Source organism: Anopheles cruzii, chromosome 3 (assembly GCF_943734635.1).
Source record: "Anopheles cruzii chromosome 3, idAnoCruzAS_RS32_06, whole genome shotgun sequence".
NCBI lineage: Eukaryota > Metazoa > Arthropoda > Insecta > Diptera > Culicidae > Anopheles > Anopheles cruzii.
Window position 1 is genome coordinate 43,151,804 of NC_069145.1, and position 24,250 is coordinate 43,176,053.

Here is a 24,250-nt window from a genome sequence, read left to right on the forward strand (position 1 = left end):
TGCCGTTCGAGCAGCTGGTTCGGAAGATTATGTTGCAAATTGTGGAGGCTCGCTGGGCTTCGTTGTACGCCCCGAAGGGAAGCTGAGGTTGCTGAAGATGGCTTCGGCCGTGCACTTTGGATCCGGATCTTCGAACCCGACCGACACCACTGCGAAAGACGCCGTGCGCCCAGACCAGGCCGACAAAAAGTGCAACTCCGATCGGGGCGTATCAATCCTGCCCCATCATAACCGGAGCATTATGTTGGGTCGTCTTACGAGCCGTTGTTTCGAACGACCGTAACAAATTGCAAATGCAAATACGCTCCATCTCCGTCCGGTTGGCTTCTGGCACTCCACTGGGCCGTGTTATGCTGGATGTCGTTGTTCTCGCATGACCGAATCGGAAAAGACTTGACTTCTTCACCGCACACACGAAAGACCGCTGCACCGGGGGCTTATCATCGGCTGCGGCTGTCGAACGTAATCCGGTATGAATATTTAATCCCAAACTCGAAACAAGTGCCGGGGTGCCCGGGCCTGCAATTCATCGACTCTGCATAAACATGATTCAGTTTCCATGCAGCTTTCCATTCATTTTTGCTACACACAGTGTCTCCAGCCATCCAGCCAGCCAGCCGACTGGCTGTTGTTTTCCACTTCAATCAATGTTAGTTTTCCGTTGTTTTTTAGACACCCTCCCCCCGCCTTATTTGTATGCTCAGGAACACCCCGGGTGCCGTGGCCGGGAGCGGGAGCATAAATTTTCGTCAAGAGCTTGTTTACGAATTGAATAATATTTTTCGATCCTCCCGGACCACGGTCCTCGGCCGGGCCCCGATGCGCATTAGCTTCCTTTGCAAGTGCATTCCGGTGCCGGCTGCACAGCGGGCACTCGAATCGATTCGAGAGGAGCGCAGCAGTGGCTCGAATTACTTGCCATTGGCGGAAACACACGAAAATAAAAGCGCGGCGGGCGGTGGCGAATGGCCGGAATCGTCGGCGAGTCGAGCGGTCTGTTGTGCCGATATGGCGAAGATGGCAAACAAAACAAAAATGTAGTTGCTGAATAACGACGGTGGCAAAAACGGTGGAGGGCTTGGTAAGTGCTCTCCACGAAGCACTCGCCGGAAACCGGAAGCGAACGGACGGACCGGCGATGAATAAATGATGGACAAACTTCGACGCCCCAGCACGTCGGCCGGCAGGCAGGCGAGAGGGATTTGAGAACAACAAACAGCGGAAGTTGAAGGGAGGGAGAAGGGGGGGCTTTAGTGGTGATGGATGGATTACGGTTCCGATTATTGGCACCGGCACTGGTTGCCGATGAGAAGCTGATACCGGGATTGGAGTCCACATGAAATAGATGAGCCTTGCACAGTACTGGTACATTCACACAAATAGTTCAATGCTTTTAGCTTAGTTTTTTTCGATTTTCTTTTTGCATTTCAAAACCATTTCATCCGTCATTCATTCCGTTCAGGTTCAGTTGCTACATGGCAGTAGTTAAAATTTGAATAACTGGTGGGCTGCGCTTACAGATACCAGCTGCTGCCGGGTCCGCTAGCCATGCTTCATTTTTGTGTTATGGTATGTTTTGAGGTATACAGCCCAATTAAAAAAAAGAAAACTAAGTCTAGATGATGCATTGACACATGTTCTGAAAACACACATTCATTATCCGTGTATGGTACATTGAGTTTGAAATTAAGCGAAGGAAGTCATCAATTTAACATTATGTTCTTACTCGAACAAATATTTCCATTCGCTAATTTTCTTTAACAAGTGCCTTTACTCTTTCATCTACTAAACAAAACCTTTTTTGTGAAATAGACTAAACCCTCATTTTCAACAACTGCTTGTTCTTAAAAAAAAACATTTATTTATTTTGTTTCAATTTCTATTTGTCAATCAAATATTATTACAGCTTGGTTTTGAATTGCTCTTAAGTCTGATCAGAGTTCTGGTACAGTCACGTGTAAGATATTTCAATTTCGTGTTTAGTTTGACCATAAATGAATTGTTGGAAACAATAGATCATAAGTCGTGTAGCGGTTAAATCCCTGTCAAACTAACAGTTTTCCAATTAATTCTCAGTACACTTCGCTGAAAATTCTAGTAAATATTTGAAGATACCAAGACCAACATACTGGACGTTATCAATGGAGTTATCATCTGATTAAAAAGATATGCGGCGGATGCACTTGACGGCAGATTTAAAAAGCACCTTTGCACGGACGAATCGTTCTAGGCCGCCATTTTACGAAAGCTAAAGAATGGGGCTGGTGAGCCTGATGCTCATAACGTAATGGAGGTGCCAGTAGACAGAGGAATGAACTCCTGTTACGTTTGTAATCGCAATCACGACACCCGGCATCACTAGAAGTGAGCAAAAATGGTACCCGTCGGCGACAGTAAAATGTTAGGTTAAATCGAAAAAAGTGCAATATTTTACTGCATCAAAGTTGGATCTGTTTGACGGAACTATAAACAAACTTAGGCAAAAAAAGTCTACTCAATAACAGTTACAAAATTCTATACAATTTACCACCCACCTCGAGAAGCTTTGGGAGACATTATACGAATCATACATCGAAAAGAACGTTTAATAGTTCTACCAATTAACCTCTACCTTCCAAAGATAGCGAACTATGCTTGACAGTCGGAGAGGTTGCCACACCAACGCCAACATCACTCGGTTGTGATTGAGATCGGTAAAACGAACAAGGCACTACTTTTTGATAGACCCAACCTCGAAGCTTTACAATGGTTTCCGGTGCCATTGGAACACGAGCACGTGCTCTAATCACAGAAATGTGTCATCCATGTGCCTCTGTTGCTGCGCAGATGGAGCGGTGGCTGCCTCACCGCAATAACCCGAAATCGGGCCCCTGGCTGCAATCGGAAAAATGGTTCGCCCGGCACCGATAAGGGTAACATTTAAAGCAATTACAAAAAAAACCCCTTTGGCTACGTAAAATCTTAATCGTCTCAACCGGTGGCACCGATTGCACTGGACGGCCCATCGCTGCAGACATCGCTGCGCTCCTGTGACAGCTGGACAGCCACCGGATGGAATTGGACGGATTTTCGTGTTCCGTGTCGGGCAGGATTTTTTTTGGTTTTAAACACCTCACGTGAATGGCCGACCCAAACCCTCGATGCCGATGTGAAGTGCAAAACCAATCGATCGAACCGAGAGCGCGAAATCGACAGGTGTCGTACGCAGAGCGAGCATGCAAAACGCGGAACAATACCGTGTTCCCTGCTGCTGGAGTGTTGGGAACCATCAATACTTATTTGTTTTTTTATATTCCATTTTGGCGCGAGTTTTCATTTTCCATTTTGAATAATAAAAACTATACGGTTTTGGGAGTGGCAAAAACTACACGAAAAAGTTTCATAAGGCTCTCCAACTCCTCCACTGTGTGAGCGTTCACCGGGCAACACCGGCGACCGGCGCCAGTCCTGAGAGGGTCGAAAGGATTAAAACAACTACGGGCCTTTCGCGATGATGCCGGACGAGATGGTGTTTGAGTGCCACTGGGACTATGAACAGCCTGGTAGACTGGAAACTTTTCACCAGCTTCGATACGGTTAAATGTGGTAAACAACGTGAGGCCGCATCTGATCCGACAGGACAGGGTCGTCCAGCTTTTTTAAGGTGGGCTCCAGTTTCTGACGCCTTCATACCGGGTTTTTGGTAATGAAAATGTATGCAAACCATCACAACACGGCTCCGGTCCTATCCTGTCTCGCTTCAGATTACGTTCCATGTGGCAGTTCACGCATCAGCGTTCTGGAACGGCCATCGCATTCGCATCGGTTTTGGGCCTCCAGAGCGAGAGGTCCCTGTCCACCCGCCGATCGAACTGTGCGTGTGTGTATCGTTTGGGAACTGAAGTGGAAACTCGCGTTCGGGTTCCGTTCCGGCGATCCGTTTTCGATGCGATGCTCAAAGATTTGTTTGCCACGCTTGCATTAGTATTGGGCGGTGCCGGAAAGGCTGGTTTTCCGAGGACTTGGTTTGCGTTAGTTTATTATGCAATTTTTCATTTATTTTCCTTCGCTCCACGGACCGTGCGTCGGCCGTGGGTGTTCATCGTTTCCATTTTGCGCGTTTGATTGCGAAATGAATTGCCAGCCAGCGCAGAAGGAAACAAGCTGCCCGGAACGCGCGGATTATGCAGTGGCAAGTTTTATGCCACTCCAAACATGGTGCAATGGTGCCGTTGAGTGCAGCGTACCGAGCAGCTACAAGCACCGCACGATCAAAGAGCGCCCGTTCGGAAGGTAGACTTCACCGAAACGTACGCATCTGTCGGGGCGCAATTGATTTAGTTCCTTTTTTTTAAATTCTTGTGTCCTGAGAGCCAAACCATTCCCGTATGTGAGAGTCCCGTACTGTGCAGTTATCCGTGAAGGCAAATTCCGTGTAAAAATTTGTGCAGCACATGTTGGAACGAAATGGAATAAATAAAACTAACAAACTTCAACTACAAGTATATCGTTGATCCGACAGTAAATCATTAAATCGAGTAAAAACATAGGGTATAACCAATTTTACTTTAGTTTTATAGAGAAATGATACAGCATTCTGATAACCACCGGTCAACTTAACTGGTGATGTTAATCTGGTGACATATTGGGTAACTTAAATGAAATGATTTATCGTTTGGCAATGGTTTTCGATCAAATAGGAATATTTTATTTCATAAAGTAAACTTGTTAATTAATTAATTTATTTATTTATACAAAAACCAGTCAACGGGCAACTTCGGCAACGGGTTAAGTTAGATTTAGTTAACTATTGAGTAAATTTAATAAATACGGCCCGGTACGTTCTTCGTTCTTTGTACGAAGAGAATCAAGATAGACAATTGGACAATTCAAGATAGAGTGAATAATTTAAATGTATTTAACTTATTCAGCAACAACATCCGGTTCCATTTGGACTGGATAGACTTTTACGTTGGATTAGTTTGAACAGCTGACACGAAAGAGAGTAAACCACATTGAATCGAAACAATCGAATCGTATTTGATGTATGGAAGTATTTTGTTGATTAAATAAAAACACCTTTGGAAAATGGATGAGTCCTACCGATAACGTCGCGGTGTCCCACTGCCGTTTGGTGAATGAAACCATTCACCGCAACCATTGGGCCGAAGCCTTCCGTTTGGAACCCTTTTGCCGAATCGATTAGACTCCTAATTCGCTTTTCAATGGAACGAAAATATCCAGGGTGGAAATTGAAGATTGCGACACGCGCTGCCGCCGCCACCTGGTGGCTGCCGGGTAAGCTGGACAGGGCCATTTCAAGGTTCAGTGTTTTTGAAATCATCGCCGTCCAATAGAGCGTTCGTCGTCCGAACACTGTGAAGCCTTCACCCGTTTTGCCAACGTTCCTTTTTATACTTTGTTATGCTCTCAGCGTCTTAAGAGTCTGCTGGACACGCTGGACCTTTTCTTGGGCGGCCCCTTTTTGGACACGCTGCTGGGTGGCTGAAGCGAAACTGATATGCTGCTCAACTGTTCAACGCAAACCGATCGCCACTCGGAGGCGAAGAAAAGCAACCTTTTTCCTTTTGTCGGTTCATTTTTACAGAAATATCTCAATTCACTCGAATGCCATCGAGGGAGCAGCCCAGGCTTCCAACTCCGGAGCTCCTTTCAGGATGGAAGTGATCTATGGCGAAGGAGACACGAAGGACACTTCAAATGTTGGCGATGCATGCGCACCGCGGATGGAGCACGGGAAATATGGCGAAAAATATAAAACCTAAACAACGCCATTCAAACGCACCAAACGTACCGTCCGGAAACCCTTCGGAGTCCATTTTGGTTGTCGACAATCAAGGAGCTCATTTAGTTGAGCAGTTGAGCATTTGTTGTTGAAGGATGTTTGGCTCGCCGCCGCATGTCGACGAGTCCTTTTGTGTGCCGTGTTTTTGCGCCGGTGCTCGCCAAGGAACAGGAGCAAAGACCAGGGCGAAGCGAACCGATGGACCAATTTGTGGTCAATTTAATCTTCTTTTCTACCTCCGATCGTTGACCACAACAAAAGGGCCGGGAAAACATTGAACGAAACAACCGGACGAGTAAAGTTAGCGCAGCGTGGAGCATGGCCCTCCATTTTTCATCGTTCACTTTTATCGCCTTGACCAGTTGCCAAAAGTTTTTCTCGTCCGTAACACCGAACCGCATGCACCCGGGGAAACAAGCGAGGCGAGAGAAAGAAAATATGAAAAGTCCTTCGAGGCGAAGTGGAAAACCGATTTCATACCATTAATTTAAGACCACCAAAGCTTCCTTGGCTCCCGACCCAGCGTTCAGTTCGATTGGGGTGGGCCCCACAAAACAGGAGCGCTGAATGTCACGATTGCAATTCTCGGAGCCGGTTTCGACCACGAACTTTTAGTTTAACGTACACCAAGCGTTGAGGTCGCTGCATATCGGTACGGTCAGGGTGCTCGCGAATCTCGCGAATGAGAAAACGAGGAGAAAAAACCACGATGAAACCGCCAACCATCGACGACGATAGATACTCGATGGAGTCCTTTTTGAGCGCAAGGCAATGCATCGACCAACGGTGTCGTACTTGGTAATGATCGGTACACTGGCAGCATTGAGCAGGTTCCGATCAATAAATATGGAACCGAATGCGCTGAAGATTGAGGAAAAAAAACAGAAAAGAAAATGCAGCATAACCATAAATTGGTTGGTGGCGTCGTACTACCGCAGCGTGGCGCTGCAGCAAGGGTAAATGGCAATGTTTTATAATCGTAAGTAATCGATTTTTTCATTGATCGAAGTGAATCAAATCACTCATAAACCACAATTCAATCAATAAGTTTTCGTATCCGTTTTTTGCCATCTTCTCTCGTGGGCAATGGAGACGCCAGGTGGCTGATGCAATTGAACTGATGGAGGCGCCTGGTAGTTTACGGTCGTCTAGTTCCCAACGGTGTCAAAGGATCGGAAACTCTGATGGCTATGGATATTAAGCCTTACATCTATGAACTGAAGTTTTAAAAGCAGGCTACGAATGCAATGCTGGGAATGGAAGTTTTCGTGGTAACGTTTCTTATAAAATTAATAAAACTTGATTTTATTTGACAATTCGTTCTAGGTTGTGTTATTTGATAATTGATGGAAAACATGTAGACTTTCAATTGACGCTGTGCTTTAAAGGCATATCAAGGTGGGTTGAAAAATTCCCCAGCAGGAGTACCGAACGCCACCATGTATGAAAACGAAACACAAAATACACATTTTCCACACCATCAGAAGCAAACTAATTATTTCAAAACCATCATGGAAATCCCTCCCGCAACCCACCGATGCAGATGCCTCGAGCTCGGTTGGCTTGAAGAGGCAGTTGCTTAATAGACTTCACTAGACATTAGCAGCATAATTCATCACCAAACCAGCCACACCGACAGACTTTCGGTTTTTATTCTCGCTCGTCTCGCTTTGCTGGGTGCCTTCGCGCGAGAGTCGTGTCAGGCCGCGCCACCACCAGGCGTTCGAGGCGGGCAGGCAGCCATCGCGAGAACGACGACGACGACGGCGGCGTGGATCGGTTTAATTGTTTCCAGAAGATGAAAATTAACTTTCGCATCCCTCCGGGAAGGGAAGCTTATGAGCTATCGGTGGCGCTGCTGGCGGCGCTGGTGGGCACAACATCACAGCAAAGCCCAACGGGATAGCGGCGCCTGAGTGGCTTCGGTACGCTTTCCGAAAGTCACTGCAAGCTAAGCCCGTCAAGTGTAGCTCCGGACCGGCAAGAGGCTGTCGGCGGGTTTTGTGGTACTCTGCCACACTCTGTAGTGCGCACTTATGTGTAATTATCTTTGCAAATTATTAATTCAATTCGTTGCGAAAACCGTTGGCGAACAGTGCGCCATGCGGTTGCTTTTGATGGTCCTTTTCTTGACCGTACTTCAGAACGCTACTTATTCGACGGGGTGGCCCCTTACTAGGGTTAATTTGAAATCGCAAGGGTGTCGCAAGAGCGTCCACCGTTGGGTTCACACGGAAGTGAAGGGTTTCTTTGCTATTGTTTCGCGTTTATAAAATTCAAAAACTAGATATTGAACACCATTGGTGTAAAATATTGAAGGAATAGAAAAGTTTTCTTTCCCTGTTTCCTGTATTATTCTGAGCAATGCTGCCAATTCTTCATAATCAAACTTTTTTGGCTGTCCAGGTTGCTTTTGGTATTGCAAAACCAAAAACACCACTTTTAAACCGCGCAAACCACATCTGACACGTTCTCTCAGCAGGTTCACCATAAACATTCATTAAAATACGATGGCTTTCGGTAGCGCTTTTCTTCATACTGAAGTAATGAAGAAGTACTCCCCGCGAAAACACTTTACCAGAAACAAAACACCACATTTAAGGATGCTTATAAAAGGTGTTCTTTTCACTTTAACCAAAAAACCTGCACTGCGTTAGATGCGTAATGACAGTACCTGTCAGACGCATACTTCATTAAAAATCAATTGACATTTACTGAGTAATGCCATCTATATTAAAACCTCATGAATAATTCTAAACTCAAAACAATTCAACATAGAAAAACTAACAGTACTGAGAAATGAGAAAAAAATATTTCAAATATGAATAGTTTTTAATCAAAGGTAAGTGTAATCTTGAAATAATCAACTTTATTGCTTAAAATTTGTTTCTTATAAAATTATTCATTTTGGTTGTTTGGTTTTTCTTTAGTCTATGGGTTAAAAGTGAAGAGATTATCAAATATTCTCTCGTGATGCTTATTTAAGGAGGGGCTCACACATTTGTACAAATACCGCACATTAAAGTTTTTGTTGTATGATTAAACTTATTGAGCAAACTGAACGAAAAAAGTGAACTCTAAGCAAGCAGTCATTTGTTGTTTAAATGTATTGTGGATTGAGCTAAGTTTCAATAAAACGGATTTTTGGGAATCCGATAAAAAAGGAATACAAAGCGCTACGCTGACCGTTTGCTGTTTGTATGGACAGATACTAAACAATTAGGCAACATATTGTTATCCACACCCTTTATGGGGCCCGATCACTTTATTTAGACAATGCCCAAGCCCGTGAGAAAAAATTCAATTAAAATTATTTCGCCGGTTTAGCTTTATAATGAAAACGGGTTTCATGTAAAAAAAAAAACACGTGAACTCACAGCTGGGCCGCACAAACACGCTGGCTGGGCCATCGTTTAAAAGGCGAGCTTAACTTAACGAAGCTTAACAGTAATTGAATTTTTCATTTCCACCCAGCCGGACCCGGGGTTGTCCGGGGACTGTACAAAAGAATATCAGCGTCGGCGTTGAACCGTTGGTTCACAATGTGGAGGTCCTCCAAGCTGGTCGCCGCTTCGGAACCGGCATTCGAGAAACGCCCCGTAAACGGTTCCAGTCATCAGTGGGCCCACCACCGCGAGCTCCGACCGATCCCGATCGTTACTTAAGACTGGGCGATTGGGCTGGGCGAACGCCCACCGGAGCAGCCCAAGGACCTCTGAATGCGGCGAGAGAAAATCGAATTCCAAATCATAACGTGGGCCATAAATACAATAAAAATTAATAGACGATCGTTGGGGTTGCGAAACACGTCCGCCCCGAGCGCCATCGGCGAGTGGTCGATAGTTGCTGGGTGCCACATTGTTCCCGAGCTACCGGGCGGACCGTGCGATGGGCGAATGGAATGACTGCAGATGGTTTCCCGGCCGGTCCCCGTTGGGGCGCAGGTGATGCGAATGACTTCCGAGCACACACGCGCAGGTCAAAGACAGACGTTTCCCCCTCGGGGACACGCCCGGAACCGGAAAACCCGACCCGACAGAGAAGAACTATTGACGGAGACGCAATGCAGCAGCAGCAGTTTGCTGCCTCCCCGATGCTTATCAGGAAATAGTAGTCAAAGTTGGGTCGAGTCGACTTGCGTGCGTGCGCCATCGGCAGTGGACCGGGCTTCTAATTTCGTTTCGTAGCCACCCGAGAGCGGATGTCTTAATCTAAGCCAGCGAGACGTGCCACCCTTCTTCAGGGGTACCCGATCGAAGGTGCCACCGGACGCGACTTTAATAGACGGCTTTCCATTCCGGGCCAAGGCAACCGACGGCCCGGCTAGACTCGGGCCGTCTGACCGGCATCTTAATCAAATGAATCGCTTTGAGCCGGCATTGGGTGGTGTGGTTTTGATTTGATTATTGAAGTCTGGACGAGGCACCGGAGACCGCTAGACCTATAGGCTTCGATAGGCTGTGTGGGGTGATGGGCAATTAATTAAAATGCTGCCCGATGCAGCCTTCCATCGGAGTGCCCGGGATAGTGTCCCTGGATGTGGTTATCCCCGCGGACTGGTTTCTGTGGCTAGGCCGGCGGTTTGCCCCTGGAGCCTAACCACAGTGCTTGGTGCTTCTAATGGATTAACAAGCAGGTTCCATCAGCCATCAGCCGTCGCTGGACAACAGCCTCGACACGGCGCGACATTTGCGGGAGCTCCAGAACATGGTTATGCTTTCGATTCTCGGAGGCAGGACTCGCTCCAACAGTTAAATGAAATCCGCGAACCCCTACACACTCGGGAATTGGCTACGTTCCCCCGGGGGAGTGGAGTTGTGGATCGCCCGAATTTCCATTATCGTAAAGTGAGGTTAATCTTGATGGATTCGAATTTTGGATTCTCTCGGCACTCGGCATGGGCGAGGAGGTGGGCTGTTTAAGTGAATGTCATTAGGCGGTTTGTTTAGGGAAGAATAGGTCCCAGAGCAACCCTGCCACGCGCAGGGGCAGGGCAAAGACTCGGCGGTCTCGGTGGACGTACCGCGCCAGTATTCCGTCCATTAGCCCTGGCGGAGGGTCCGCTACAATCCTACATCCCCCGGCCACAGTCGCCATTTGCCTCGTTTGCCACGCCTAATGAACCCATAAAAACCACCTGAAGGGGAGGCGGTGCGGCGGTACACGCCACCGGAAGGAGTCGGGAGCCAATAAATCTAGCGAGAGCCCACTCGGCGGCCGCTGCAATAAACTGCTACTCCACTGTGCAGCGCTTAAGCGATCCGGTCTGGGCTCTGCTCCAATCATCCCGACACCAAACCCGTCGGGCTACCGCCCAGAAGTCATCATAAATTGTTTCAATTCGCCCGGAATTTATGGAGATTTCTTACGGCTGGGTACGACGACTACGAAGAAGCGCCATGAAGATTTACCTCGGGCCGACCGGTGGTCTCAGTCTGGGTCTGCGGTCGTCATGGTTTCGGTCGGTCGAAAGAACCACCGGAAGAGCCACCAGAATCGCTTGCTGCACAAATTGAGGACCACGGCCATCGCTCTCTCTCTCTCTCTGTTTCTGTCGGTTCGCCACTGTAGGCGTTCGGAACCATGTAGAAAAACGCTAAAGGCCACCTAACCAACCAACCAACCAACCTGTTTGTCGGGAGTCTTCAGGTCCGCACCCGCACGGAACCGCAAATTCTTTCTCGCCCCGATCCGATTGCTAGCCCCTGCTTTGCCGGGCCCCACCTTCGCAGCCGAACAAAATGGCGGCCCATAAATCACGTCGTTCGAATCATTTTTCATACCTGAGCCATCGCCATCGCGCAAGAAAATGGGTCCCTCAGCAACGGTGTCCAAGGCCGCATCACAGTGTCGGCCGTGGCCGAAAGAAAGCGAAATCTATTAGTGAGGCCAAATTAGGTTCCAGGGGTGATGGCCACTGGGGCCCCAGCACTTGGAGCGGGAGGGGAGCTCCGTTCGACCTAATTGTATGCCCTGATTGTGGCAATCGAAGCCACAAAGTGATCGAAGCGTCGAAAACGAAATCAGTGCGCGCACAGCAGCGAGGGATTTATCGACTTCCTCGGCCAGTGTCGAATTATGGCCTCGAATCAGTCCTCGGGTGAGATTGATGGCGGGAGCACCACTGCTAAGCTGGCTCGTTAATGCGCTACACACACCGAGGACACTGGAGGACACTGGAGGACACGATCGGTTTCCGGTTTAAGACGCTGGAGTCCCGCACTGTTATCGTTGGCCTATCATTCTGATAGCTCAGGTGGAGCCACGCCGCCGAAGTCGTATCGATGATTGATTACCCGCAATCCGAGCTGGTAGCACCAGGTACCAGCAGCAGCAGGACCGGCTTCTTTGCCAAATCGTGGGCACGCGATTCGGTGCCCGATTGTTGTGGGCGCGACGAAATGAAGCGCCTCCCGCCCGAGGAAACGTTATAAATCAGCCTTTATTCGCTCTATTTGTCAGAGCGAGGCGAAGGAGTCGCGCCGTGTAACGAAGGCAACACGGCCATCACGGCAGAGGAATTGATAAAATATTCATCCATTTCTTGTCCGCGGACAGTTCGGCAGTGACAGCGCGGCCGAGGGCGCACCGGAGTCACGAAAAGGGCACGAAAGACGGAAAATAGTTTATTTAATCCAGCACCGGTCCATCATCCGTCAGCCGGTAACACGGCGAGAAAAGCCTGATTGATTCCGTGGCCGTTTCCGGTTGCAGCCGTCAGAAAGCTTTGTCCTCCCCGGGGTGGGCAGGCGGTCGGTTGACAGCATTAGTCCGCCGTGCCGTGAGCTGTCACGGTTCGGGACATAAATAACTGTTGCCAGAAGATATAAAATCAATACCGAATGCTTCGGTTCAGCGCTAGGTATTGGGTCTATCGTACCGTTGTGTCGGTTTGTTTTCTCAAAACATTTTGCGCGGATCGCTGTTTCCTAGTAGTACACTCCAGCTCCTAAGAGTCCCACTTGGGCTCTGTTGCAGAAAGCTAAAGTAGGTCGTCCATAGCGACCATAGTTGATGTCTATGCAAATTAAAATGGGTCTGATGGCAAATTAAAATGGCCATGCGAAGTCATAGTTACGTAGTTGTCGAATCGGGAGGTATTGAAGAGAAATAGCGTTCTAGGTACACAGTCTGCATCAAAGTAAACAGAACATTTGCAATAGGGACATTTCCGGTGGCGTCACCTTGATGTGGGTATATGTGTTGGAAAAGTACATCCTTTCCAGACTGGAAGTCAAAATTTCATGACATTTGGTCCACTGGAAGGCCTGAGAGTTATTGCGCCTAAAGTGACAGTATGTTTGTGTTGTCGGTACGAGAATGAGCATTAAACAAAGAGCCAATATCAAATTTTGTTTTAAACTCGGTAAAACGTTTAACCGAAACGTTTAAATTGATGCAATACGGTCGTGAAGACATCAACGACGAGCTTCATGTCGGCCAAGCCAAGTTCGTGATTACGCCAGGGAGTGATTCTATTGCGTGAGTGAGACTATTTTGAATAGAATAAATTGTTGTTCTTATTTTGAAAAAGTCCTGTTTACTTTGAGACAGACTATGTATGATTGTGAACTTCTCGGCCTTTTTTTGGAACAGTTCCTCACATCACCTTTTCCTTTTAAAAAAATACTTTAATCCCTCATGTTAGTCGTAGTCAGCTGCAAATTAAAAACGGACAAAGTTGTTACATTCAGACACTAAATAAGTCATTTTCTCAAAATAGAGGAAATGAAAAAAACCCAACTGTATTTTCGGACTGAATTTATATACCCGATCGGTATGCGGAATATGGCCAAGCGGTAAATTTGCTCGTGCTGAAACTCGAAGCAGCTCTGCCCAATAGGACGGTCATTGAATTGTAAATTAGTCAATTTGTAGTCAAAGTAATTAGTAAACTTTGAAACAGATTGGAGTGTCAATGTTTTTGGCAGCAATAGAACCAGAAACTACAAACAACAAGCAACGTTCTCGTTGGTTCCGAACTTTCGCAGTGCACCGTGATCGGTATCGCGCGGCAGCCTTAATTTCGACTATTAGATTTGGTAGGGGCAAAAGAAACTTTGCTCATCATCAAATATTCTACAAATATTTGGCCCGTCGTTCGAACTACCGCCTAGTGGCGAGTGGCCAGCATTATCAAACGAACCGAGCCACACCTGACTCAAACCGCTCAAAACGGCCAAACACACTCCGGACACCGGACCGACCTTTGAAGTCGCATGCAGAGGACACGTGGTTTCACGGGGCTACGACGCTCGAATTTCGTGGCTCCAAATGCCTTTGCCCCAGCTTGCCCGGCGGAAGTGTAGATGAGTAATTCAAAAGTTAAACACCCGACGCATAGTAACGCTACGTGTTGGCTGGCTGGCTGCCGCCACTGCAACGGGCGAAGTGAAAACTTTTAATTTGATGCCAAACTTCTCTGATCCTCTCTCGCGGGTGGACGGGCAGGTACCGATGAGATCCAAAAAAATAAACAGACCCAACTCACACTCTGAGTAACGTGACACGATTGCCACCGCGATCGGGACAGAGCGACCGAAAACGAATGCGACCGGTGAAGTTCGGAAATACCAGGAAGTCAACATCCGGGCACCACTTCCTGCTAGTATCGATTGATTTGTGGGCTCTGCGAACCGTTACGCTTTTTCCGGTAGATGAACAGACCGGGCTGCTTGTGAGGTGCTGCTGGCGAAGCTTGAAAAGGTGCCACCGGCCGGAAACCCCGAAATTGGAGCAGATTGGCATGAAAAATGCATTTGACAGCTGCTTTGTGGGGTGACTTGCAGCCTGGAGTGTAACACCCGGGACCCGGGAGTGTGCCTTGGTCAATTGAGCGGTTGGCCAAGGGCACAGAGCTTTGACGAACTTGTGTACCGGCATTTAATTTTATCCAGATCACACACACAGAAGCGTGTTTGGTGCTTCCCGGAATCGACTTCCTTCGAAAGCCGTCGGGCTTAGCCGAAAACCTCAACGGCTGACTTGACCACTCTCGTGGAGACCGTGAAGTCGGTGAAGGTGGACATCTCACCATCATTCACCTTTTCGGCTGGAGGTAATCTTGTTTGCTCATTACATTCTCGACACGAGACCCGATTCCGGGAGGGGTGGGGTTCATCATTATTCTTGCGACTCATGCGCCCGGTTGATCCGCCCCGTCGACAGGAGTTTGCTGGCCGGGGAAGGTCTCGCAACCCGGCCCGACATATCCATATCCTGGTATTAAGGTAGTTCTGGGTAGGTTGCGAATTTGGCAAGAGTTAGATCCTAGGGCCTTACACCTTTTAGATCCCCACAGCGACGGTTCAGCGGATGGCCGTCGGAACGATTACGTTGCGCATACATCAGCATAGACCGCCGATGCCGATATGTGTGCTCACGGTGCTCGCCAAACTTTCATTGCCATGTAGGGCGCCTCGACTTCCAGCACGCACGACGGCAGGACCGGCGAGAAAGTTTGGGTCTGGGGATAATTTTGATGGATCTGCTGGTGCACGGTCTGGCCCAGAGGTGGCTATTGAGCGTCGAAGGCGTGTCCGGGGTGTGTCCGGAGGCGGAATGTTAGCTACGCAGAGCACGTGCGGAAAGGGTATAAATCTTCAGGCAGCGGACTTCAGTCCAGGGCACCCCAGGCTCAGCATTCGTAGCCATCAGCTGTTAATGAGATGTAGGACAGGAGCTGGTGCTGATGCTGCTGCAAAGTTCATCAATTGGGCGGCACTTTCGATTATTAGAAAGTTGATGAGCCAATATATGTAGGGTGGTTCATCTAGTTGTTTGGATTCCAAAGATGAGGCGATTGTGGCCTTTTGCTGTATGGCACGTGGCCACAGTCCTGTTGAAACAAAATGTCGTCCAAGCTTTCAGCTTCAATTTCGTCGAAGTACCAATCAGCCAAGATTTCTTGGTAGCTTACGCCATCCATGGTTATGGCGGCTCCTTCTTCATTTTTTGGAATAAAAATGGGTCACTGATGCCGTCAGACCGAAATCCGCACCAAACAGTTACTACATTGTGAGTGCATTGGCTTCTCTTGCACGACATGTGGGTTTTCCGAACCCCAAATAAAATTCTGTTGATTAACATAACCAACGAGGTGAAAATGAGCTTAAATTAAAAGAGTTTTTCAAATTTCGTTCAGCTTGAGTTGAGTCACCACTTTGGAAATAAGTTTTTAATATTTAATATTTCTGCAAGTTGTTACCATTTGGTTACAATTCCAAGAATGAAGTTTGACGTTTTGAAAGTAAAGTGAAGTACAGTAATTGAAAGGTAGGCTAAAATCCAAACACTTGATGGAGCACCCTATACGACGCGACATTGGCAAGCCGAACGTGGCTTGCAGGAACTCTGATGTTTTTCGTTTGAGCACGAACTACGCATCGTTGATCGTTTCGATCTCTACGGTCGGCCAGACCTTCACCGAGGAGTGGATTCCGCAGAATTACGGAAGCGTAAAAAGGACCAACTGATGGGTTGCGAAACCCATACGAGCTGGGAGAATGGCGAGCTCCGAAACGAAACGTGTACTGCTTGAAACCACACGAGCTGACAAGCGCCTTAAAAATTCTTCACTCCTTTTGAGATTGTTCCGCGGGAGCGACCTGATCTCTCTATCGGTACGCTGACTGATGGGCGCTGAGCTGATCGGATGCCCCGTGGCCGTGGTGTGCAGCATCACCTTTCCACCGCCAACCCCACTGACCCTGGCCCGGGTATGATAAGTTTAACATGGGTTCAATTAGGTAAATGAAAAATCGTTCCTTTGATTCCGCTCGATTGCCGAAGATAAGGAGCCGGGAAAGTCGTTGCCAGAAGCACCCACGGCGTGCGGGAATGGCGCCCGGTTTCGCGGTACCGGAACGTTCCAGGAACGGCCCTGCACTCCGAACCGAACCGAAGCTGGGTCTCGAGGTCCATTAGGGAAATCCGACCAGCGGAATAAACTTAAAACACTGAAGAAAACGCTTGCGGGAAGACTTGCGTCGGAGCGGGCACGATACCGTGTGTCCGAAAGATTGATATGGGTGCCTTCCCCCTGTGTGTGTGTGTTTGTGTGAGGCAAAGATGGCTCTCATCTCCTGGCAGGATTAGGCAGGACGCCTCCCATTTGGGCAGTGCTTGTAGTTGATAGAGGTGCAATCCCTTGAGCAGCCCAGATCTTCGGGCCAGCTTTCTTCGGGAGCATCTCATCCAAGGGCACACGGTGTCGAGAAACGTTTTAATCTTACGAACCGCCGTTTAAATCTCACCCAGTGCCAGCAGTGCGGAGAGAAAAAGAACAACCAAGGACCAAGGATGATGTGAAGTAATTAAATGCGATTTTGACTAACCCAGCAGCCGAGCAGCCTTCTGATGGTGCGTGCGGGTAGCAGCAGTCCGTCGGTTCTGACTGTCGCACACATGAGTTCGAATCCACCGGCCACACTTTGGGCCACGTCAGGCTGTAAGGTTCCCAGAAGGAGGTGCCCATTACGGCGCATGGGATTGCCTAGAGATGTTATATCAGCCTTCTCACGCCGTCGTTAAAGGCTAATCCCCCATAGATAACCTGCCCTCCTCTATGGAGTGGTGTGCTGGAAGAAAAAAAAGGACACCAGAAGCAGTCTGGCTGTCCTTTTCTCTTGTTGGGAAGTTTTAATCTCATTACTAGAAACGGAAGCTTCCACCGGAGTGCGGCGAGCGATTTAAAAGCTCTTTCGGCAACCGGAAAAAGCACCGCCCGCTGAGCGCGGCCCCAGGAAACGGACAAGGACGAACAGTCATAAAAAAGTCTGATTGCATGTGTGTGTGTGTTATAAAGTTCAGCTTACTTCGGAGGGGCCCGCACGTTTCATGCAAAAGAGGCATCTTGGAGCTCCGGACCCTTGGAGCCCCAGGAGTTTATCTCCCTCGTTGGCGTTTTAGTTTTTTGGGTACATACAGCACACACACACACACAGCGGGGGGTCTGTGTGTGGTGCATGTGCATTTGCTTTCTTTATCACCCGGTGCCGGTGGTCCCACGTTGCCAGCGAACACCAGCTGGCTGCCCGAGGCTCCGAGGGCTCGACGGAGCGACTGTGTGTGTATGTGTGTTATGAATGATATATTAATACGACCAGCGCGTATGCTGATTCCACCCGTACCGCTGAGCGTGTGGCACCCAAGCGGCTACACACGTGAAAGTTCAGTGGTGTCATCTGGTGACGGCGCGGTGCCGAAGGTGTGAGATCCTTTTTCGGGAGGCGACCCGAAAATTGCACATCCCAATATTCAGCGGTACCGGTGCCGTGTGTGTGTGTGTGCAGCGCATTCGACTTCATCGTCTTCATCGGCAGGAGAGCCAGTAGCCAGGTCTGTCGACGAAGATCTGAGGTCCTTTTTAGATTCTCGTGCACGAACTGAATACGAAATATATTCTTTCGACCGCTTGCTCTCTGCCGGTGGTGTACTAAAATGAAGCTTCTCTGGTGGGGCTCTACGTGCGGCTATGACGGTGTCGCTCTTTGGAGGCAAATACATTTTTCATAATCAACTATGTTCGTGTCGAGAGCGCTCATGCTCATGCCAAGGGTGTCAGCTGCCGACAACGACAGCGACCACCGCGAGTCGACGCAGGGTTCCCGGGTTCGCGAAAACAATTTGCGCCGCTTACAGGATGGTTACATCATCTTCACCACTCCTCGGAACTCCTGGAAGGAAGCCGCACACTGTACTGCGTGTGGCTATAGGCCGTAGAGCAGCTGCCGGGGCCGTCCGAATTGTTTTCGCCCATTGCACCTGTCAGGTGGCCTCAACAAATCAACCCGCAGCCGTGTCGCCCGAGGGTAGTACCAGCAGCAGGTATCCCTGCTTATCCTAATCCGGGTTAGGGCTCCGTCGCGAGACGCAAAACCGCTCAGGATCTTATGGGGCAATTTTTTGCCGACCTCTGACGCGCCGCACGCCACCAGCATACAGAGTGTGCCACGTTTTATGGGGTCATTAATATGAAAATTTTAAAATTTATGACTTTTCATTACTTTTATGACCGGATGGATGGCTTGGCCGCGGGCTCCCGGGGCCATCATCATATCGGGAGGTGTGGTCCGTCGTCGGCTCGTCTTACGCGGCCCTTCTAAGCCACTCAGCTCAGCTGATGTTCTTAACGTGACGCCGGGCGGCTTTTCGGTGGGAAAAGTCTCGTTCGCTCTCTTTTTTATGGTGGAAGATTACGATCCTGATTTTGATGCCCTTTGACACTAGCGTCCCTCCGGAGCACTCAGCATCTCACACGGCGTCTCATTTGTCGCTGCTGCTGTTGTGACGCGCGTGATGGAACTGGGCGAAGGCGATGAGCGATCCGCGGAAGTATAATTGACCGGTACAAACAAGCAACACGAGCCCTCTTTTAATCTGACACTCTGAATCTCTGGCATCGAGTTCCCGCTAGCTCCGACTCCGACCAACTCGCTGCTCGCTGGTCAACGCTATAAATTATGCTTTCGGTAGCGCAAGTTAATTAGCACGACAAAGGATTTATCGACCCCCGGGATCATCATCGGACGTACGGGCATCCGGGCGCAAAAGCGTGACCAAAACCACGCGACACCCAAGCCTGCCAACGGGAAAGGTTTCACAGGAGAGCAGAGAGGGGTCACCAGGATAAGCAGCGGTAAATTATATTTGACCTTTTCGTTTGTTGGGACCATTTTATCTTGTCTCAAATTATGGTCGTCTCTGCTCCGCTCGATTTGGTCATTCATAGCGACCCAAAACGGTTTGCTTTTCAATCATTCGACGTTAATGGGTTTGAAAGGGTCAGAGCTACCGGCAGGCGGGTGACCATCGGGCTACGCACGATAATCCTCAGAAAGGTACAATCTTTAAGTATAGGTAAACACCTTTAAGTGCCCGTTAAATGTGGATGAGAAAGGAGCGGGGATAGTTCCCACAGCTTGGGGCTCATTGAAGCCAACGCTCAATGACGTATCTCATCTGTTAACCTAAAAAAAAATAATTCGGTTCGGGCTCTGGCAACCCGGGACTCCCCGGGGCTATATTCTACAGTCAAACGTCCCACTTTTTACGACTCCTATCAGGATGCCGCCCGTCATGAGCTGGGTTCAATGTAGCACCTCTTGGGCTCGGAAGTCCTGTGAAGCACAATATCTTCAGGGTCCAAGAACCAGCGGGGCGGTTTTAATGAAGCCCAATGAGTCCGGAGGTTTTGATGGAATGTAATGAAATTAAACGCGGGCCATAATTTCGTTTCACAAAGTGGCAGGCTGGGCTCAAGTTGGGACACTCGATGGGAAACCCTGGACAGCAGGGTTCTGACGAACGCAGACGGAAGATCGGTGCGCTGTCGGCCGGAAAACAAGAGGTTGTTTGCACTCTTAGCGTGTAATTGAAACATTAATTAGCCATCCAGCCTGTAGACGAAAGAGGGATCAACATTGTGCTCGATGTGCGACGCCAGCTATCGGGGTGCTGTTACGGAAAAGTGGTCAGATTACACAGACATATCTAGGGTTAAAGCGATTGGGAGGTTCTCGCCTAGCTGGCTAACAAACCGGATAGCTTGGCAACATCCACCAGAAAGTCAGTTGGCAGACAGATCCCGTGACTGCAGGTTTTGAAACCGATCGGCACCCAGTGTTGAACTTGCGGTCGCGGGGTTTCCAGCATTGAGTGCTCCAGCCATTTTAAGCGAATATCTCTAGCACGCTGTCGTCTGATAAATAGTGTTTTCCTCCAGTAGCTCAAATGACTAGCACCCCCGAGACCAAAGCAAGTAAACGGAGATATTTACCAACTCCTTATCGCCTTTGCACTGATTACTGGAGTTCCGGAACCGGAACGCGAGGCGAAACTGGCGAATCGTTGGCGCCGGTAGCAGGGTTCTGGGAATAATTTACAGAATCCACCCACGGGACCCGCACACTATCGGGCGGCGGCGAGAGGACAATCCCGGTAACGAGCTGCTGCTGGCGTGCGTGCCTAACGAACCCTTGACCAGAAGAGAAATTGGACGGTCCTTAATTTCGATATCGTTCCGAGTTGCGGCGTGTTTGTGGACGCGTACTTTAGTGGCGGCTTCATCAACGAAATGCTCTCAATCAGCGCCAATCAAACCCGGAACGCCGGAGCCCAAGTTGGCCCATTTCCCCGACCGGCGACCGGCGCTGTTTTCCGTCTGTCATTTGATCAGCTAATGGCGCGCGCGCGCGCGGGGCCCAATCATCGGCGGGTCCGCTCTAGAAAGCCTCGGCCGATAAATGAGATGTTTAGTTTCCAATCACGTACCGAAAGGGCACCGCCGTATTCAAAAGCACGAGCGTAGCGACGGCGGACCAAGATGACCAGGAGCCTGAAGCCTGTGACAGGCCGGACACATCATTGCCATACAGGCGCCATCGGACGGTCGAAACTTATGGCTTTCAATTAAATTATGTCTCGATAGGCACACACACACTCTGCCGCCAGCTATCCGAAATTAATTTCCGTGGAGCTGGTACGGCAGGAGAGGGGTATTTCCGGCGCATTGACCGGACTCGAAAATTAACTCGATTTTAATTGATTAATGCGATCTGCGAGGTGTGCACGGGAGTATCCACGCTGAGCACGATCGATCGTTCGCACACGCAGTCCGTAATGAGAAAAACCAAAAACCCGGAATGATTTTTGACCTGAGCGCATTACACTGCGCCATGACTGTTACTGACTCGCGCGCACAATACACATCCCCCAAAACCGCATTGGAAAACATTCGCAATAAAATAATAACCATTGGCTTGGCAGAGAAAGAACGGGCTGGGTACTCACTGCAGGACATTTCGTCGGAGCCATCGGCACAGTCGCGGTTCTGGTCGCACATCCACGACAGTGGGATGCAGTTGCCGGTTCCGCTGCGGCACGTAAATTCCTCCGACGAGCACACTTTGGTCTCTGCGGTTAGTGGCGCGTCGTCAAGTCGGGCAGTCACGATGGTTGGTGTTTTTTTTGTTTTCGTATTGCACCACGGGACGATGAAAAATGAAACGCCCAATTAGTTTTTTATTTCACGGAAATCCTCCGGAAATGTAATGCATGCGAAACACTCGCATGCTAAAAGTGGAAGGAAAATGTGGAGAGAACAGAAAAGGGAAGCCCAACCAACCGGGACAAAGAGCGGATTAATATACGAGGTCACGGTAGCCTGTAACGTCAAAGGTTGATGGAAACAGGCCACTCGGACGCGGTGTTAAACTAAATAATTAATAATTGTGTTAATTAAATGAGCACTGGTTACCAGAAAGGGTCACTACTTCACTGGTCACCAGAAAGGGTGAGGAAAAGAGCGAGAAAACGTGTAACATGAAACAACAATCCACACCAAAGCCCACAACAACATGGAGAAAGAAAAAGCTTTACAGTGTAAAGGGATATTGAAAAACAAATGGAAGAAACAGTGTACAAAACAGGAATACAAAAGAGGCAACCAAAATGTAGTGCACGATGCAAAATCTTTATACAGTACATCAACATGAATGGGGAAAAAAACGAAATCGAAACGAAAAACGAAACGGTAAACTACTTCACGCAAATGTGCACATCAGAAAATTATGCTAAATAAATCAGTCCTCTCACATGCCAAACTAAACCATTGAGTCAGCATTAGCATTGGAGCATCGAAAGCTTTTGGCGCAAATTCTTCTCTAATGTAAGGTCGCAGCTTATACCGGCTCCAAGCCGCAAAGCCCCAAGCATTCAGTATGCTACCGATGCCTCCACCAAGCACACCTTAGTTCTTTCTGACATCCTGTAGTACTCTAGGAGGTTAGCCTTAAAAGCCGGAATCCGTAAAGCCCCCCTGCACCAGAACTCGTTGCGAAATTGGTATTCGATCCCGTTGGCCCCGGCGAATGCGGTGGCGCTTTATGTTAGCGAAGGATGATGTAGGCTCGTTTACGACGAAGAGATGGTTGAAAATTTGATTAAAAGCAAGGCTAAGGCCAATGCATCGGTGCTGCGGAGGAGCAATGCGTTCGTTTACCCAGACGTTCGAAGACTCACAGCGTTCGAAGAGCGTCACAGACCACATTTGGTGAATAATTGAACCGATTTGAATGTTTCAAGGTGTACGCAGGGACGAGCACAAATTGGAAAGCATGCAGATGCAGAAAGGAAATGCGTGTGCGTGTGTCGAGTTCTCTTTCGTTCGAGCAATTCCTAGTGGAGGGCATGGATTAGCCGAGACTCTGCTTTACTGTGGGGCTTTATTTAAACTAAACGGGAGTGTGTTTTGAACACATTGTCTGAGCAGACTATGGCATTCTGGTCTGTCACTGGGAGTTCGAACTATACGTTTCCCAGATACGTGAATGTTTTATTAGACCTGTATCTGTTCATCAAGGAAGAGACATCATACCAGCTAATCATCACAAGAGACTTCAACTGTCGCTGCCAGTTACGTTAGATTGAATAGAACTTTTGCGCTTTTATCATTGGATTATTCCAGGTCTAAACCGAATGGTTCTTGGCGAATACTTTTTACAAATTCACTTTGGGCACAACGAAGTTCTGGCCGGGGTTGACAAAACCCCAAATGAATAAATGTCCGATTGAGCCATTGTGATAGTAATTATTCATTGTACGCGGCGCCCGACAGTTGGACGATCTTGATTTCGGCAGCGACCTGGACTACCGGAAAAGGCCTTTTGTGTTGAGTAATGCCTTTCGAAGTGCTGCTTGAATTGAACTTAAGTTTAAATGAACATCAAACGTTTGAAGCTCATTGTTCGGTGGCTTTATCAATCCGCTGGACAAAAGCGTCTAGCTCCGGCCATCCAGAACTTCCCCAAACCCCAGGACGCCCGGCCCAGTCGCCGCCGTACCGTAAATCAAATGGTCAACGAAAAGCTGCAACAGCCTGCCCGGGGACACCGCATGCACCGTCCTTCGCTTTGCATCCTTCGCACTGGTGAAAAGCGTTTTTTGCTCGCCACAACAAACTTCGCGCGGAACAATCTGTCCCGTCGTTTAGAGGAAACTTTTACAACATCCTTTTGCTGCCCGCAGCGTGTTCGGCGTTTGTTGTTGGTTTGCAAACTTTAATTACAAGCCATAAAAATGTCGACCCTCTCACGGCACGGCGGGGGCCTTGGGCCTGCCGGGAGGGGCAGAGAGCTGAGCGGCGAAATGGCCGGCACCCACCCCGGGCGGGAAGTAGGGCACGGTGGACTCGTGCGACCCATTACGGCCGACCGTCCGTTGGAAGTCGCGGGTAATCGGAGAAGCTGACAAGGCGACGAGAGAGGGGTTGTAATATCCTTTCGTTACGCTCGGTCGCAATCTGCTGAGACCGCGCGCGCGGTCGCCGGCTGTCGAAGGACAAAGGAAGATACCGTTTTACCCGCGTCCTTTTTTTTGTGTGCGTACATGGGACACACTCTTCAGCAAGACGGTCCGTCATCCAACTGTGGGCGCAGGACAGTGGGAGGATATCGAGCAGAGTAT

General features: G+C 48.8%; 1 protein-coding gene across 3 annotated transcripts in view; it reads right to left on the reverse strand.

Moving 5' to 3' along the window:
• Positions 1–24,250, reverse strand: part of LOC128272634 (low-density lipoprotein receptor) — a 218,314-nt gene that overhangs the window by 36,146 nt on the left and 157,918 nt on the right. For 2 of the 3 annotated variants that reach the window (XM_053010471.1, XM_053010470.1), the window contains exon 5: positions 21,578–21,700. The exons of the other annotated variant lie outside the window; for it this stretch is intronic. In XM_053010471.1, the coding sequence (XP_052866431.1) occupies positions 21,578–21,700 (123 nt within the window). The remainder of the gene's footprint in view (positions 1–21,577; positions 21,701–24,250) is intronic. 3 annotated transcript variants of the gene reach the window in all.